Source organism: Sardina pilchardus, chromosome 5 (genome assembly GCF_963854185.1).
Source record: "Sardina pilchardus chromosome 5, fSarPil1.1, whole genome shotgun sequence".
Lineage (NCBI taxonomy): Eukaryota > Metazoa > Chordata > Actinopteri > Clupeiformes > Clupeidae > Sardina > Sardina pilchardus.
This window is the reverse complement of record NC_084998.1, coordinates 31,989,837-32,009,573: the sequence shown is the minus strand read 5'-3', so window position 1 is coordinate 32,009,573 and position 19,737 is coordinate 31,989,837. Positions and strand designations below refer to the sequence as shown.

The following is a 19,737-nucleotide window of genomic DNA, read 5'->3' as shown; positions in this document are numbered from 1 at the left end:
TCACAACAATGCGAGTCTCACGTTTGGCCATGTTTTTCCAGGCTGCTATTCTCTTTTCTCACAGCAGATGTCGCAAGGGTTCCCATAAGTTTCCTGTCAGTCGGGCATGAGGATAATACAGCGATCTCCACAATTATTGGCACCCCTGGTTAAGATGCGTTGTAGAAGCATACTCTCACACTGAAAGTTGTAGAAAAATGTAACCTTCAACTCAAGTGAATTTTAAGGTGGGGAAAAAAATCCCTGACTGAGAAATAATTATTCTTCATAAAATCACCTGTTCCACAATTATTGGCACCCCTAACAATTCCTAGGAAATAAATGTAATTAAAGTATTTCTGTAATTTCTGTAATTTCTACAGTACTTTACAAAGTCAATCAGAGTATGTAGGAACATTTATTTAGTAATTCTTAACATCCTGTTTCCCTGGGCTGTACATATGACGTGACACAGAGGCCATTTCTCTTCAACATGGGAAAGACAAAGGACCACACTGTTCAAGTAAGGCAGATACTGTATGTGTCGACCTTCACAAGTAAGGCAATGGCTACAAGAAAAAAGCCACTCGCACACCTGCCCATATCTATGGTCAGAGGAATCGTTAAGAAGTTAAAAAACAACTGGAGCAGTGGTAAACAAGCCTGGAAGAGGACGCACGTTTATTTTGCCACCACGCATAGTGAGGAGGATGGTAAGAGAAATAAAAAAATCTCCAAAACTCACTGTTACAGAATTGCATCAAATGGTTGCATCTTGGGTCACAAAGTCTCCAAAACAACCATCAGGCACTATCTACATGCCAACAAGTTGTTCAGGAGGCATGCACGGAAAAAAACCTTTCTCACTCAAAAGCACAATCGTCTGGAGCGGTACTGGGCCTTCAATTGGGACCGTGTGCTTTGGTCAGATGAGACAAAGTTAGAGCTTTTTGGCAACAAACACTCTAAGTGGGTCTGGCGTAACAAAAAGATGAGTATGCAGAACAGCACCTCATGCCCACTGTGAAGTATGGGGGAGGATCGGTGATGCTGTGGGCCTGTTTCTCTTCCAAAGGGCCTGGGAACCTTGTTAGGGTGCATGGCATCATGAATGCTTTGAAATACCAGGACATTTTAAATCAGAATCTGGTGGCCTCTGCCCGAAAGCTGAAAATGGGTCATCACTGGGTCTTTCAGCAAGATAATGACCCTAAACATATGACCAAGTCTACACAGAAATGGTTCACCAGACACCGTATCAAGCTCCTACCATGGCCATCTCAGTTCCCAGACCTCAACCCCATTGAAAACCTGTGGGGAGAGCTGAAGAGGAGAGAACCAAGGTCGTTGGATGATTTGGTGATTTTATGCAAAGAGGAATGGTCGAAGATCCCTCTTTCTGTTTTCTCTAATCTTGTGAAACATTATAAGACAAGATTAGGTGCTGTTTTATTAGCAAAAGGGGGTTGTACAAAGCATTAAAGGGATAATCCGGAGTGAAATGCACTTTAGATCAATTTTTCGGACTATTGGGAGTACATACGTTGAGTTGACACCAAAATCATGTCATTCGGATGTATTTTGAGAAAGTTCGAGTTCACCGTTTTTAGCCAAAACTCGTTAGCCTGTAAGTGACCGGGGCAGGTCCTTTCGCCACTACAAAACGCTATTTTTATACCTCTTCTACTGTTCCAAACAACACTACACTTACGTGGTAGTGAGTAGAGGGTCCCTAAAGCCAAACCGAAGTATCCCCACGTCTTTATGTGGTCGGATAGAGAGTCCAGAATGAATTAAATCGAGTCAGTACCTTTCCGGAAATGTTAGTAAAGTGTTGTGGAAGCGTTGCGCAGCTGCCGCAGCGACATTTCCGGAAGGTACTGACTCGATTAAATTCATTCTGGACTCTCTATCCGACCACATAAAGACGTGGGGATACTTCGTTTTGGCTTTAGGGACCCTCTACTCACTACCACGTAAGTGTAGTGTTGTTTGGAACAGTAGAAGAGGTATAAAAATAGCGTTTTGTAGTGGCGAAAGGACCTGCCCCGGTCACTTACAGGCTAACGAGTTTTGGCTAAAAATGGTGAACTCGAACTTTCTCAAAATACATCCGAATGACATGATTTTGGTGTCAACTCAACGTATGTACTCCCAATAGTCCGAAAAATTTATCTAAAGTGCATTTCACTCCGGATTATCCCTTTAACATCAGGGGTGCCAATAATTGTGGCACACATGATTTTATATACAGCGCCCTCCACAATTATTGGCACCCCTGGTTAAGATGTGTTCTTTAGCTTCTAATAAATATTTTTTTCCCCAAATAATATAGGACCACAATGGAAAAAAAGCGTAAAATACAACCTTTAATACAAGTGCATTTATTTAGAAGGAAAAAAATCCCACATTAAGAAATAATTATTCTTCATAAAATCACCTGTTCCACAAATATTGGCACCCCTAACAATTCCTAGGAAATAAATGTAATTAAAGTATTTCTGTCATTTCTGTCATTTTCTACAGTAGTTTACAAAGTCAATCAGAGTATGTAGGAACATTTAATTAGTAATTTTTAACATCCTGTTTCCCTGGGCTATCAATATGACGTGACACAGAGGCCATTTCTCTTCAACATGGGAAAGACAAAGGAACACACTGTTCAAGTAAGGCAGATGTGTGTCGACCTTCACAAGTAAGGCAATGGCTATAAGAAAATAGCCACTCGCACACCTGCCCATATCTATGGTCAGAGGAATCGTTAAGAAGTTTAAAACAACTGGAACAGTGGTAAACAAGCCTGGAAGAGGACGCATGTTTATTTTGCCACCACGCACAGTGAGGGGGATGGTAAGAGAAATAAAAAAAATCTCCAAAACTCACTGTTACAGAATTGCATCAAATGGTTGCATCTTGGGGTCACAAAGTCTCCAAAACAACCATCAGGCACTATCTACATACCAACAAGTTGTTTGGGAGGCATGCAGGGAAAACAACCTTTCTCACTCAAAATCATAAGCACAAACGTCTGGAGCGATCCTGGGCCTTCAACTGGGACCGTGTGCTTTGGTCAGATGAGACAAAGTTAGAGCTTTTTGGCAACAAACACTCTAAGTGGGTCTGGCGTAACAAAAAGATGAGTATGCAGAACAGCACCTCATGCCCACTGTGAAGTATGGGGGAGGATCGGTGATGCTGTGGGCCTGTTTATCTTCCAAAGGGCCTGGGAACCTTGTTAGGGTGCATGGCATCATGAATGCTTTGAAATACCAGGACATTTTAAATCAAAATCTGGTGGCCTCTGCCCGAAAGCTGAAGATGGATCGTCACTGGGTCTTTCAGCAAGATAATGACCCTAAACATATGGCCAAGTCTACACAGAAATGGTTCACCAGACACCGTATCAAGCTCCTACCATGGCCATCTCAGTTCCCAGACCTCAACCCCATTGAAAACCTGTGTGGTGAGTTGAAGAGGAGAGTGCAGAGGAGAGAACCCAGGTCGTTGGATGATTTGGAGAATGGTAGAAGATCCCTCTTTCTGTTTTCTCTAATCTTGTGAAACATTATAAGACAAGATTAGGTGCTGTTTTATTAGCAATAGGGGGTTGTACAAAGCATTTACATCAGGGGTGCCAATAATTGTGGCACACATGATTTGATGTAAAATAATTATTTCTTAATGTGGGATTTTTTTCCTTCTAAATAAATGCACTTGTATTAAAGGCTGGATTTTACGCTTTTTTTCATTGTGGTCCTATATTATTTGGAAAAAAAATGAATTTATCAGAAGCTAAAGAACACATCTTAACCAGGGGTGCCAATAATTGTGGAGGGCGCTGTAAAGTAATTATTTCTTAATGTGGGATTTTTTTCCTTCTAAATAAATGCACTTGTATTAAAGGTTGGATTTTACGCTTTTTTAAAATTGTGGTCCTATATTATTTGAAAAAAAATGAGTTTATTGGAAGCTAAAGAACACATCTTAAAGGGATAATCAGGAGTGAAATGCACTTTAGATCAATTTTTCTGTCTATTGGGAGTACATACGTTGAGTTGACACCAAAATCATGTCATTCGGATTCGAGTTCACCGTTTTTAGCCAAATCTCGTTAGCCTGGAAGTGACCCGGGCATGTCCTTTCGCCGCTACAAAACGCTATTTTTATACCTCTTCTACTGTTCCAAACAACACTACACTTACGTGGTAGTGAGTAGAGGGTCCCTAAAGCCAAACTGAAGTATCCCCACGTTTTTATGTGGTCGGATAGAGAGTCCAGAATGAATTTAATCGAGTCCGTTCCTTTCCGGAAATGTTATTAAACTGTTGTTAAAGCGTTGCCAGTTGCAGCAGCGACATTTCCGGAAAGGCTGCGTTTAGACTGCCAGTTTGAAGTGACCCAAATCCGATTTTTTGCTCTCATGTGGCACGTATCCGATTTTGTGCCACGACAGTGTAAACAGAAAAAAAAACACATGAATTCCGATCTCCTCAGATCGGATACAGGCCCCTTTCGTATGTGGTTTTAAATCAGATATGGATCGGATTTGTGTGCATGTGTCTACAGTCTAAACAGACAAATCGGATATTCCAGTGCAATGCGTCCCACACGTCATTAATCTGGGACAATTTTGCGCCTGGTGATGTTAGGTTACAATTCCAAGTGGGCGCGCTGGCGGAGCGTGTTAAAAGTTGCCCTATTGATACTTTGATAGACTATTACGTTTCCGTAGACCATGTATTGAGAATAAAACATTTGTAGCCTACCTAATTATCTACAATCGTAGGCCTATAGCCATCCAAATATGAATGGTCTACTGTAAATAGCCTACAACCAGAGATATTAAGCAAAAAAGTGCCAAATTCAAGCATCGCGATTTGTAGGCTATTAGCCTATTTTTAAAACTGCAACTGCAGTTCTGTTTGTTTAACTTTGCTTAGTGAAATTTGAATGTGTAGACTTCAATCACATGTCATTCATTTCGTCAGTCCCTCAATCTGTTTTAAGTTAACATGAGTGCCATTTGATATAGTCACAGCAAATGCAATTAAATGAAAATAAAAAACATGACCTAGACCTGTGCGGGTTAGTTGCATAGACAGTAGCCTAAAAGAGTTAGTTGTAGCCTAACACCCGTCTCTGGCAAAATTAACTGATTTTATCGCACATGTGCGGGCAATTATGATTGCGAGTTATGGATTATTTTTATGTGCCGCGATCACACCCAATGAAAGTTAACACAGCAACTTCAAATATCAGTGTTGGACCAATTGCTTCAGACATGTAAGAAATAAGCAGTTCATCAACTATATTAACAGGTTTTATCAAGTCGATATGACCAAAATAAGCCTATTTAAAGGTTATTGTGAGCTAGCATAATACCGTAGGGTTTGCAATGGCTAATCGCTCATACAACTAGCTTTAACAGTCATACATTTGGACCTTTTTTGTTGATTATATATGAAAACAGATGTTCTTTGTTTAAGCCAGCAGTGTTTTGTGTTAAAATATGTTATAGGATTCACGATTTTTTAGCACTGTTACAACCATGACGCTATACTGTTACAACTGCAGCCTACCGCAATTTTTTATGGCCGCGTAGCTTGGAACAAAGGTACATGTCACTGTTAAGTTATTAACAAACTGCAACATTATATTTACATTACTGTTACATTCTGTTTCAACTTTCATGTAGTAGAGATGTATGACTCTGTTCTGGTCAAGTTTCACTGCTCTCAAGGCTATCGTCTTTGTGTAAAGCTAGTTTGAACTGAGAAAATAAAAAAGTGTTACGATTGTGCTGGTTCTCCCCTACAAGAAACTTTTAGCCCATGCGCATGCGGGCCATTTCAAGTGTCTGGCAAATGTAAACACACATGATCGGATTTGGGTCACTGGCGAAAGGAGATGTAAACATGCAATCAAAAAAATCGGATATGAGCACAAAATCGGAATTGAGCATATCCGATCTGCAGTCTAAACGCAGCCTAAAGGTCTAAAGCTGCCAGTTACAACTGTTGTTCAAAAACAATTTACGATTAGATAGGCTAGTTGTTTTTGTTAAACTGCTTGTGTAAAGCTTGATATTATTGGGAGGAATTATTAACCTTATTATTAGCCTTCCAAAGCACTCTTCCCTCGGAAAACATCGCAGAAGCCCGCTACTTCCCTCTCCCACGACTCCAAAGCAAAACTGTTATCTGTCACAGCAATAAGCAAGTCAATTTTGAATCACAATGGTCAACGTTTCAGCACTTTTTTTGATCGTTCCGACGGTTCATTTATGGTGCAACGACTTGATTATTTTCAGCCGATAACTGAATGTTATAGCCTATTCGTAGATTAACTGCACTCAAACTACCGTGTGTGACATTGATTTAATCATCTTTATAATAATCTCCAAAATATTCAAAACTAATATTCATATTTATTAAAAACGAAATGGGCCTATAAAAAAATAAAATACTACGAAAAAGTTGAAAGTCAAGTTTGCTTAAAGAGACCCTATACAGCTTTTTCATAGTCATAAAATCGCTCAGAAATCGTTGTTTTGCTTGACTGACCAGTTTCATCGAAAACAGTAATATTTCCTCCCGCCCCCAGTGTCCCTATCCGCTATTGCAACCTTGCAGTTTCTGCAGGAGACGATCGCTCATTGTTTACATCTGGAAGTCTGAGACGCGTAAGGAACAAGAAGAACCACGCTTGCAATTTATATATTTATATATAGCCTATATATGTATAAATATACACTCTAAAGCTGTCGGGGAATCTCTGCAGAGAAATATGCAAGCATAAAACGAGCGAAACCGAAACCAGAGATGAAATCGCCAATCCTGCATAGTTCCTCTTTAAGGTTTGTTCAAGAACTTACCTCAGACAACACAAATAAATGAACAGATAGCCTACCTCAAACGTGCTGTACTGTATGTCAAAATGAAACAACCACAGACTATCAACACGGTTTGACACAAATGAGACATGGCTTAGTGCAAACTGAATGTATGACCAAACGATTTGATTCGTGCACGAAGCGCCATCTAGCTATCATTATGTGTAAGTGACAGCGTCCCAGTCTAAGGACTCAGCGGTCATTTGACCGCCTCAGCCGCGCTTTAAGTAGTTCACACCAGCACGGCGCTTCTAGTACGTCGTCAAAGTGGTCAAATGACCGGGGCGCGATGCTTCTAGGTATAAGTGGGTCAGAAGAGAGAGAGAGAGACCTTTCATGTTCACCTGGAGCCATCTGCAGGCTTTAAGCCTGAGTAAGTGTCACAGTGAGACAATGAAGACAATGCATCGGATGGACGGATGAAAGCTCAGTGGGCTGTTTCCACAAACATCGAATACCCAATTCAGCAGACCCTTTCTCTTTTTCATCGCTTCCATTTAGAAAATGGTGTGTGTTTGTGTGTGTGTGTGTGTGTGTGTGTGTGTGTGTGTGTGTGTGTGTGTGTGTGTGTGTGTGTGTGTGTTGCATCACAGAAAATATGAAATAATATTACATCCAGAGCAGCTCCACTCAAGGTTACCGGGCGACATGATGGAGGACTAATGGGGGCAAAATTGCAATGTAAGTGTTTGTCTTCGCAGTAATCACACTCAGATAGATACATGGATACACACACAGCTACACACACACACTGAGGTGGTGCGAGATAGAAAGAGAAAGGGAGGAGATAGGAAAGTAGACAGACAGAGAGAGCGAGAGAAAGAGAAAGAGAGAATGAGAGACATTCGTTGAATTTGAATTAGTTTAAGCAAGCCTTCTTTGTGTCCCAGTCTGCCAGCCAGGTATAAAATTGGCATGCAATTCCAGATATCCTCAGTTATGTCAATTAAGCTTCATTGTGGAGAGTGATGAGTGGCCAGGGGCTGTTTACATCATCACCATATGCCATGGTCTCGCAAGATAAATAATGGTAAATCACTGGCCCTCTGTGAGTGTGTGTGTGTGTGTGTGTGTGTGTGTGTGTGTGTGTGTGTGTGTTTGTGTGCTGGGGGGGAGTATACTGCATAAAAAATGGAATATTATCTGAAATTAACTGAGGTCCTTTGCTTTGGTCAGGATCAAAGAGTTGTGTATTTATATTTGATACAAGTATACAAGAATAAGAATGTTTATTTGTCACATATATAATGTAAAACATGTAGTGACATTTTGTGTGGTGTTCAGCTTTTTCTGTGCGAGTGTGAGGAAGAAAGATCAAGATTTTTTTTAGTATAAAGTGCCGTGAGTGTAGCCTACAGTTCATGTGCAAGTGTGTAATAAGTAATTTGTGTAAGCACAGCTTATTTAGTCTTGTGCTTGTTCAGGACATGGATGAGTTGAGGAAAGAAGCTCCTCCTCAGTCTCTGTGTTCTGGTCTTGAAGCAGCAGAGACGTTTGCCTGACCTCAGTGTTTGGAAAAAGTTTGTGGTCAGTCCAAAAGTCCGTGGTCAGGATGTGAGGAGTCCTTTACAATACTTTGGGCCTTGGTATGTACTCTTTTCTTGTAGGCATCCTACAAAGTAGTATAGAGAGAGGGGCTCTGATGGTGCGCTTGGCAGATCGCGCCACTCTCTGTAAGGCACTGGAGTCACGGGCTGTCCAGTTCCCATGGGTGAATAGAATAGAATAGAATATATACTTTTTTGATCCCGTGAGGGAAATTCAGTTCTCTGCATTTAACCCAATTTAACCGAATTAGTGAACACACAGCACACAGTGAACACACAGTGAGGTGAATCACACAACCCAGAGCAGTGAGCTGCCTGCCCAACCAGCGGCGCTCGGGGAGCAGTGAGGGGTTAGGTGCCTTGCTCAAGCCATGGTGGACTGGTCGGGGATCGAACCGGCAACCCTCCGGTTACAAGCCCGGTGCGCTAACCAGTACACCACGGCTGCCACGCCCTTGGCCAGAGCTGTGTTGCTCAGTAGCGTTACCAATTCCACACATAGCTAATACATTTCAAGAGTTTTAGAGCATGCCAAATTGGTGAAAAAAGGCAAAACGTGGCCCAGAAGAAATTTAATCTGAGCAAAAAACAATAGGGCCTTGCACCTATGGTGCAGCCACTTCGGTGCTCGGGCCCGAGTGATTTTTATGTCCCTTACACCTCGGGACATCCAGCTCTCTCCCTATTCATTTAGATAGGGTCTGGTCTTCCGGTCAAAGTCGCTGCCCGACCCCATGGCCAATATGGCTGCCGAGTGACGTGACTTGCCTTAAAGGACTTTGGTTGCTCTGACCCCCCCCCCCCCCTCCACAACTTATCACTATAGGCCTCTCTGCCCTACGTGCCTCCTCCTGGTCCACATTTTCCATGGTCTGGAGGCTTGGCTGGTCCTCATCTTAGATAGCCTATGAAAAATTGTAATTAGTAGCCTAAAATATGAGTCTGATACTGATTAATTAATCAATTCGCCTAAGCAGTGTCATCTTTATGTCATCATCATCACAGTGTATAGTCTCTGTCTCACCTGCTGGTTGGCTTTTTCAAAGCCAACCCTGCAGTGATGTGCTGCCCTTTGCTGCCTACTTGAGTTGTCTCTCCCTCTCCAGAATCTTTTCACTTCAAACAATACCCCAAATAGTGATAGGATTTAGGCATTTAACCATTTTGAATGAAGTAATGCATTACTTCCATCATTCATTCTTCTTGCTAAAACGAAATGTGAGAAACAAACTATCAGCAGACATGGCTACCAAAAAAAATAGGGCTGCTTGTCTGCTTGCATGCTAGGCCTATCTGTCTGATTATTTAGGCTAAACGTAGCAAACTCAGGCTGGATTTATGAAGACTTTAATTAATGTCATAAAACTTGATGATTATTATGATTATTGTTCGTTTGTTATACATCACAAACTCACCTTTTCCGACAAAGTTGAGGAGGCAGTCGGTCTCACCAGACAACCGCAACAATATCTTACGTCTAGGGCCGCGATAGACCATCATGCATGCTCAGCTCAGGTGCCGGTTGCGTGCAGCGCTGCAGCTACGTAAACAGAATTTGCCCTCCCCCTACTGACTATCACTCTCGGTGCCCCCATGGAAGTGAATGAGGCTACCTTTATTTGTGATTTTTAAAAATCTAGGCCCACGTGAAATTCTGCATCCATTGTAGCCTACGATTTATTATTATTATTTGCCCTAGGAAAGGCAACGTGAGTCAAGAAAGGCATATGGGCAGTTGCCCGAGCAACCTGAGCACATGTGTGTGTGTGTGTGTGTGTGTGTGTGTGTGTGTGTGTATAAATCCAAATCTGACATACCCCCCTCCTTTACAATAATGGGACAGCCTATCATCTACTCATCATGACACATATACCTATCTCAAGCATAAATTCAACATTGCAGGGGAGAGGGGTAACCAGGTAAAGGGGTTACAGGACTCCTCTCACCTACAGTACCTGTAGCCATGAAACTAGAGGTCATTAGAGAAGTGGCCCTAGCTAGCAACACCTCTTTGCATTCATTCACATTCCACACAATGTTCCAAGCAAGGGACATGAACAATAAGGGGCCACTAAATCAGAAAATGGCTGGGACTGAACTCTCATTCCACCAGGGACATAATCTTCCTCACTCTCAAAGAAGTTGGCTTGGGGGTCCCAAATGTGGGACATACACTACTACAAGACTATGGTAAATGGACTGCATTCATATGGCCTGTGATCTACAGTATGGCTGTGCATGTACTGTAAGTGTGGCATTGATATTTGGTAGCTTGGGATATGTATCTATCTATCTATCTATCTATCTCTATGTATACAAATAGACTGTGTGTCAGGGCTATCAAAAGGAAAGTCTAAACAACTGGCAAAATTCTACTCGATATCAGCTGTGATAGGCAGTCTTGCTGTGTGGCGTAGGTGATGCGTTATATACTCTTGAATGTCAACTCTGAGAATATTTGAATCCTTTCTATAAAACATTTGATTGGTGGATAATCATAATCTGTGTTCAAATGTGTGTGTGTCAGTGATGCGCGGGCTGATCCAAATCGAGCGGGCGACCGCGGTCACCCGCGGTCACCCGCGGTTATGGGTCAAGAAAAAATATTTTTAATGATATGCGGGTCATGACTCATGTTTGGTCGGGTCGGTAAAAAAATATGCCGTTATTTTTTTTTGTCATTTATACCGTAAATAATTGTCTTTAGAAGAGAAAGACATAGGTTGCAGCATGCACTGAAACGCGATTCTATCCCCCACATTTTGTCACGAACATGTAGAAATGCACTTGTTGTTTCTGCGTAGACAGACCCTCGGCTACACTTGACATGCAGTTGTGTTCTGTTCTCAGAGCATATGGTTTCTCTGTCTGTGATCTGCAGCTTTTTTCTCGAACTGGCCAGCAGAAAGTGGCAGAATCGTCTACTGAGCAGCGAAGTTGCCGATGCAATGCGTGCTTCTCAAGTCTGATAATTTGCAGCAAGATCGAATGGTATTATGGAAAGAAAAATAAACTAAAAGTTTCCCAAATCAGGAAATACTTCTTAATTTAATGTCATCAAGGCATATAGCCTAGGTATGAGCATACAATGTGCGTCCTTGCGCAACTTATATAGGCCTAGTGGCTCGTTGGAAAGCCCCACGTCTGCTCTTCCCCACGTCGTGCAATAAAGGTTTCATCTCGCTGCAATTTATTATCGCGGAGCAATGGACTTTTGGTCCATCGATGAAGACGTTAATAAAGAGTTTCTTAATAATATTCTATGCCTGCATTTCATGCTTGGGAGAGCTTCAATGCATTCATGTGAGGAACGGGCCGGCTGAAACAGAATTTGTATAGGAAAATCCTAGGCTAATTATGTTCAATGTTGAGTCAAATAGCCACATTTTTGGATGAATGCTGACACGGAACAAAAAAAAGGTAGACTAAATGCATGTTTCCCAAATTCTGAGCAATTATAGGCTATATATAATTAGGCAATATATATTATTGTTTTACATATGAGATACCAATTTTGCGTAGCTCAATGACGCTACGACTAAGTTAGACTACTTTTTACAATAAGCGGGTCGGGAAGCGGGTCGGGTCCTGTATTTCAATAATTATTTTTTGCGGTCCGAGTTGCGGTCGGGTTAGTTGTAGACGGCGGGGCGGGGCGGGTCGTTCAGACACGTACCCGCGCATCACTGGTGTGTGTGTGTGTGTGTGTGTGTGTGTGTGTGTGTGTGTGTGTGTGTTGCATAACTCCTACCCTTACTTTTCCCAGAATCTCATATACAGGACAGCTATAATCAACTTAGACCTCATATACCGGGCAGTTTCAATCAAATTAGCAAAAGCTATTCAGAAGCAGTTATTGCTCAGCGGAGTGGGATCCCAAGCTGTTCCTACACTCATCTGAGATTAGTGAAGGCCTACGAGGGTTTCAGCCTTATCTGTGCAGCCCAGCTCCCACACCTGCTGTCCTCATTCACCAAGCCCAAATCTGACTCACAACCTTGGGGCCTTTGTGACAGCGAAGCACCTGCTATGATGTGAGAAGTAGTGTTAGGCTCCCCTGATGGGAGAGAGAAGTCTGTCTGTCTGTCTGTCTGTCTGGCTGTCTGGCTGTCTCTCTCTCTTCTCTCTCTCTCTCTCTCTCTCTCTCTCTTGGGCTAAGCGACCCTGTGTGTGGGTTCAGGCTGTGTGTAAGGTGATTGGAAAAGGTTGACTTCATCTGGCCCAAGTGAGGTATTGAGAGAAAAGGTGTAGTTATTGTAGCCTACATCTCTTCCCTCAGTAGCATTTTGCCAAATTTGGTTTAGGCACGAAGGCAAGAATCTGTAAGATTAATTTGTCTTCCACAGAATATTCCCTTTATGACTAAAGCACATGCTAACATAAACCCTATGGACAGAGACTATGCTCTATCATTTCCCTTGTATGCATGTGTGATGGATATACTCTCATAACGGATCTCTCAATTCCATTGCTGAAAGAATGCAATAGTGTAATGTAATGATGAGTGTGCATGTGGTGTCTAAAATGCAAAATGTTACATGTGTTAATGATACAAGACTTGTATTACCATTGTGGATACACCTCCACTCTCCAGCTGACAGTCATTGTATTCTGTCCGTAAGGGTTTCCTCGGTCTTCTTCTCCACACACTGCTGCACACAGTAGAGCACTACTGCCACTGTGACACACACATTGATATGCAGGTCCTTTCCTCTGCAACTTATTTGTGATTGGTGGTTCCTACAGCAGGGAGCAGTGGAAAGACTGTAAATATGGTTCTAAATTGGACTGCAAGTCCTATCAGTGTTTGCCTACAGACATGTTATCTCAGGTCCCTCAACCACATTAGTGTTTATACCCATGAGTGGTATTGCAGCTAATCAGAATGAGACTCGGAGAGGATAAAGCACCAAATAAAATGCAACTGTCTCGAGTGTTACAGTATCTGGGTTTTCCAAAAACTATGTTTGAATGTCTGGTTGAATGTCTTAAAACAATAAAGGATTGCTACTTTTGCAGGAGAGATGGCCGATATTAATGACCAAATGACAAATATTACTTAAATTAAATAAAACAAAAGATTGCACTGAAGCATGACGTATTAGCATATTTCTCTCTCATACACAAGCATACAAACACACACACCAAACAAATACCACACACACACACACACACACACACACACACACACACACACACACACAAACATCACAGGCACGCACACAAACACACACACACACACACACACACACACACACACACACATACAACTACTAAGAGAGCATTCATCCCCAGCGTAACTTCTGAGGAGGACCAGCAGGATACAGTCATTCAACCGGTGCTCTCTCTCAGCGAGTGGTGCTATCCACCTCTCATTACGGCCCACTCAGCTGGCAAAATAAAAACCCCGACAACAAAGAGGGCGAGCCGCTGAGAGGCCCTGCAGATGTATCCCTGGCCCAGGGGTGGTGATTATCCCTCACAGAGCACGCTCACTGGAGCGGACTACTGAGGTGGACGCCATCTTGTCAATGTGAAGTGCTGCCGCAGTAGAAACTTCATGTTGTGGTGGATTTAGAGAGAAGGTTGAAGCACAGTAATATCACCTAATTAGTGTATGACCTGACCTGCTCTGATGAGATGTGGATCTGTTTTATTTTAGTTATATGCCAAGCAGAGTAGAATGCTTAATCAAAAGCATACTGTACATTTTTTAATTATGGAATTTCTCCAACAAGGCCCCTGAACTCCAAAAAACCTGTGTGTGTGTGTGTGTGTGTGTGTGTGCCCGCGCATGCGTGCGCACGTCTGTGTAAACATAGAGGGCATAGCAGGAGAGAGAGAAAGGGGTGAGGGATCACTCATGGGGACAGAGGGAGGGGGAGGTTGTGATAAAGGGGGAAAGGAGACAGACTGGAGACAGCAGAGAGAGAGAGAGGGATAGAGCTAGGGAAAAATAGATGAAAAACAGGAGATACAGGAAGCAGGGTGAAAGAAATGCGCAGAGAGGGATGGGGAGAGAAGGAGAGAGAGGAGGAGGAGGGAGGGATGGAGAGAGGGAGGGAGAATTCAAGCAGAACAGCTGTACGGTCAATATCCTGGGCACAGTTGTGAATCAGTGCTACAGAGCAAGTGCTCTCTCCCTCTCTCTTTCTCTTCCTTTTTCGTTCGATTCAAGACAGGCTACCAGATACTATGGAACAATGCGGAATGGATTTCAACATTCCTCAAAGCAGAATCTTCTGTTAACAGGTAAGTGTTCACTTTTATTGTCATTAGTATAAGCAATTAGGACATGTTGTCAACGCTGCCTATTTCATGTATTCAGTAATATTTTTTTGACACACATTAGGCGTAGCCTCTAGATGGTGTAATGTGTTTGGAATATGTTAACATGCAGCAATATTGAACAAAATGATTAATACAAACAAAGTACATTCACCTATGGACACGCGCGCACACACACACACACACACACACACACACACACACACACACACACACACACACACACACACACACACACACACACACATTCACACACACAGGTGTATTAAGACATTAGCAGAATGAGAGATCAAATATTGATACTGTTATGTTTTATCATCCATACCCAGCCATCCTGACGTTCTTCATTTAAATACAGCTGTTCGTTTTGTATTACAGTCACTGTCCTTTCTCTCTCTGTGTGTCTCTCTTTGTCCATCTCTCTCCTTCGGTTTCATTCACTCCATCTTTTGATCTCTGTTTCTGAATGGGGTCTCAACATAATGACCACATTCCCACTTGAGTCATGCAACCCTCCAAAATTAAATCTCAGCCCACAGACCTTCCTCTGTAGTGCTGGTGGGGGAAAAATCCTCCTCTCTCCTACAACTCCAGCTGGGAGAAAGTACGAAAGGATGGGAGAGTGATAGACACCGAGGGACTGATTAGAAGCAGGGATTAAAAATCATGGTTGATATGGACATTTAAAAAGAAAACGTGATGCCATGCTTAGAATAAATCCAAAACAGATGTCATGTACGTCAAAGATGTTCAAGAAAGGGGTGATGAACGCAATACTTGTATGCAGGAATAGATGGCCAATGGCTGGAGAGAGAAGGGAATGAAGTGAGGAAGGTATGAAGAGACTTGTTTGTGCTCAGAAATTCAATGGGACAGAAAAGGGGAAACACATAAAAGACACCCACTGTGTTAGCCACATAGCTATTTGGAGACTCAGACTCCAACTCACACCAGCCAACCGGGCTACAAAAGCATGAGAACGCCACCACAGACATAACATGCAAGTGCTTTTATTTTAGGGAACAAAGCAGACCACATTAAAGAAAAGCGACTCAGGAGGAATTCCTATGCATCTGGATTCGATTGTCACAAAAAGGAGAAGAGGATGAGGGATGAGAAAAAATACATATGGAACGCTTTCATGCCCACATTTTTACAAATATTAACCATGGTGGCCACAGCCAGACATTCTGGAAGTACCATACATGATTCGGTTAGACTTTACTTGGATAGTCCACCGACAGAGACATCATCTATAAGATTCAAGTTCAGTATGTGTAATTGTTGTCAAACATTTACTGAGCATTAACTTTAAGGCATCCTATTTGCACCTTAATATAACAGCTTCAAAGGCAGTTTGATGGTAAACTAACTTGCATTAGGGAAAATGGTGCACTTTCCCAGCCGTACCCTGTCTATGGAGGGCCAGCCTTCCAAATATCTTCTCTCCCGACACGGAGAATCACAAATTGTTTATCAGTCAACATGACTTTGGAGTATATCTTTGCCAATTTGTAAACAGATGCACATGTATCTTGTGTAAAATATCAATACTCAACAACTGTTGGGTGAGTCCAATAGCAAAAAAACACCTTTAACCAAATCCAACCCCTAACCTAACTTTAAAGCAACACTGAAGAGTTTTTTGAAGGCCTACCTTAAAATAATGTTTCCAAAATCATTTCAGTGGTTCATCAACTTGTCACAGGATGAACAGCACCTCTGCATTTGCTTCACGGCCCTCTATCGGTTAAAACCACACTATGTAAGTTTACGATCAGGTAGCAGGTCTGTAGTTCAATGAAATGAGACAAAAGAAACTACAAATTTGACTTGCTTCGATGTCGCAATACGTACATCATAAAATCGTGCAACATACTCTACCTTGTCTCTTGACATCGGTATTTGCTGAATAAACAAATAACATGCGTGCGACAGAGGAAATGTGCTTTAGAGCTGCTTTAAAAGAACAGGTCAACATTTTTAGAAAGCAGCTTATTTGCCGTTTACTCTAGAGTTGGATAGTATATAGTCGAATTATGCAAGTAAAGGGTAACTCATAATTCTGGGGGATATGGTGATCAGCAAAAGTTGATTTTGAATTTGAAGTTTGAAGTTGAATTTACAATTCTCCTTATTTTTCACACAATTCCAATCATCCCTTCTATTCAAACAAAGATCTGACCACATAGGGAGACATGACCAATTATTTGTTGATGAGCTTTTGCCCGCAAAGCATACCTCCATTGAGTGATGCTCATGGCTCAAATTCAGCACAGTTTATAAGCTTCCGATGAACTTTTCCTTGAGTGTTTGCATTTGAAAATAGTTATCAGGAAAGCTGCAAACAATCACTCTGTAAACGTTCCTTTCCTTTTAGGCATTCTCCCTTTTGTATGCACTTTTGTGAGCAAACACTGGCGTGAGCTCGGACCCTTGTCACGTAGCTGGTTTGGGACAGGTCCCACACTTACGCCTGGAATGTCATGACATTTGCCCACTCAGATGACTCGCCATCAATTATTCATGACTTGCTAAAATGAGCGTGGAAAACAACGAGAGAGTGACCTTCTCTCCCCCTGACACAAGCACGGCTGTCACTGCCGCGCCCTAATGGACTATTACTGCCCGTAAAATCAGTTAACAATCAAATGATCACAGAAATGCTCACGTTGCCAGGATACAAAAAGCATAATTAAACATGATTATCACCCTCTTCACAGACAGCAGAGTATATAAGTGTTTTCATAAACAACAACTGAACCTATGCACAATGCAAACTAGAAAGAGAGGAAAATGGGATAGAGATTTTTAAAAGGATAACAAAAAAGGGCTTTAATTTGGCACATCACAAACATAGAAACTGAGCATGGGAGATGATCGGCCCTTCTATTACTGTCATGGCGGAGTTCTCACATCTCACAGGTTATGTGTGTGTGTGTGTGTGTATTATTTATCATTTTATTATTATTGTTATTTATTATTATTATTTATATCTTTCTTTATTACCTTCTTCCTCCTCACACACACACACACATACATACACACACACCTGACTGCCCTCCTACGCTACCTTAATCCCCCACTTCACTGCATCATACTGTAGAAAGCCACACTCCTTACAGACAACATACAGCCCACCAACCCACTGTATCATCATAAGTCACTGCCACACATACACAGCACACTGGCCAGCTCCCCAACACACACACACACACACACACACTCTGCCCCTTACCAGCATCTTATTAAGCCACACTGCCCACCACTCTCTGAATAATCAGTATGCCACTGCCCTACACACACAGCACACTGCCCCACCCCAACATACACACACACACTGCCCCTTACCAGCATCTTGTTAAGCTGTCCCACCACCACTCCACCCAAGACATCACAATGCCTGCCCTTAGGATTCCCTTGCCCCTCACACACACACACACACACACACACACACACACACACACACACACACACACACACACACACACACACACACACACACACACACACACTTACATGCTCCCTCTACTAGCACAACCCCAGGCAGTTGGGTTGGCACCTTGAGCCGTGGAGTTTTTACTTGCCCTTGTTGCTCCTGGGTGTCCCTTTGTGCTCCCCAACCCTTTTCTTTTATAGTATCTATTTATTTTTCTTTTTAATTAATTTCTGTAGTTGGATGGACACTTGAGCACAAGGAACGTCAATACTTATAAATGCTTATTTGTGAGTGCATGACAATACACTTTGAACTTGGAACTCACTCATGCCATGTAAGCATAGAAGTTACATAGAAACTGTAATGGTCACATCTCACTGGTCACATTCCTGCTCACTTGTGACTTGTCTTATTTGTGAAGAGTAGTGGTTAGATATTTAGTTTACTACCGTCATGCCAGTGACAAGGAAGGCTAGGAGCCAGTTTTATAAACATGGGAAGCTGGGTAGAAAATAACAATATGGAACTTTTTGGACCATTTTTTCCTTAGGGAACAACCCATCTGGTTAGAACTTTAAGAAAAATGCTAACATTGTTAACACAAAGTTGTAAAGCATTTGACAAAGGACATGTGCATTGTTTCTCATCTTTTCTCATTTCTCATGAAGACTAATTACATTCTGATGATGTAATGAAGGTGAATACTTCTTCTAAAGGCCATCCCCCACCAGAAGCGTACGCGGCGCGCCGCGAAAAAAAATAGAATTCCATTGTTTTCAATGGAGCATCGCCCACTGGAAACGTCTGCCGCGCAGCAGCCGCACAGAGATAGAAAACTATTCTAAAATCCTGCGCGGCAAGCCCAGACCGCCGAACACCGCTGAACACCGTTTCTGGTGGGCGTTGGGCTTAAAGTAGCCCACATGATAATGTTAACTGACCACTGATTATTCAAACTTTTTGTGTCTTTTTTTATAAGCCTTGAAGCACATAGGAACCTAGGAACCATCCCCTCAGTTAAGATGTCTGGACTGGAACTCTTGGCTGAGGAACTAAACGGAACACTATTAGAAAACGGGACTTTTCTGAACTTCTCCCCGACTTCTGTCTCCACGGCGGCTGCCACCTCGTCGAAACGCCCAGAGAATGTATACATTTATGTGTCCATCTTCCTGAGCCTGCTGGTCTTCCTGCTGAGTTTGCTCATCATCGCCCTCTACAGGCTGAAGAACATCATCTCCTCCAGCTCCTCATACCCAGAGTATGCCAGCGAAGGAGGCAGCTCCTTCACCAACATGGAGATCTGCAGCCTGTCCTCACAAAGGTCAACCATTTCCTCTCTGTCATCCTGAAGGACTGCTAAATGTCTGTGGACACAGATAACATACATGCCCATGAGGACACACACACACACACACACACACACACACACACACACACACACACACACCTCATTCACATTGGGGAGACAAAGGATATCCGGCGACGTTGATGACAAAAATAGCTTGCGTATCTGTTCCATAATCCATATCAATGACTCAATCAACGACCTTTGTATCTGCTGCAGATTGAATTAAGAGAACAGATAGAAT

General features: G+C 42.4%; 1 protein-coding gene across 1 annotated transcript; it reads left to right on the top strand.

Moving 5' to 3' along the window:
* The first annotated feature begins 14,433 nt into the window (after positions 1-14,433).
* On the top strand, positions 14,434-19,534 carry LOC134080697 (serine-rich and transmembrane domain-containing protein 1). Its single transcript, XM_062537262.1, has 2 exons — positions 14,434-14,670; positions 19,125-19,534. Exon 2 carries the CDS (start codon positions 19,168-19,170, stop codon positions 19,495-19,497), a length of 330 nt encoding a protein of 109 aa, XP_062393246.1. The 5' UTR covers positions 14,434-14,670; positions 19,125-19,167; the 3' UTR covers positions 19,498-19,534.
* Positions 19,535-19,737: the final 203 nt, after the last annotated feature.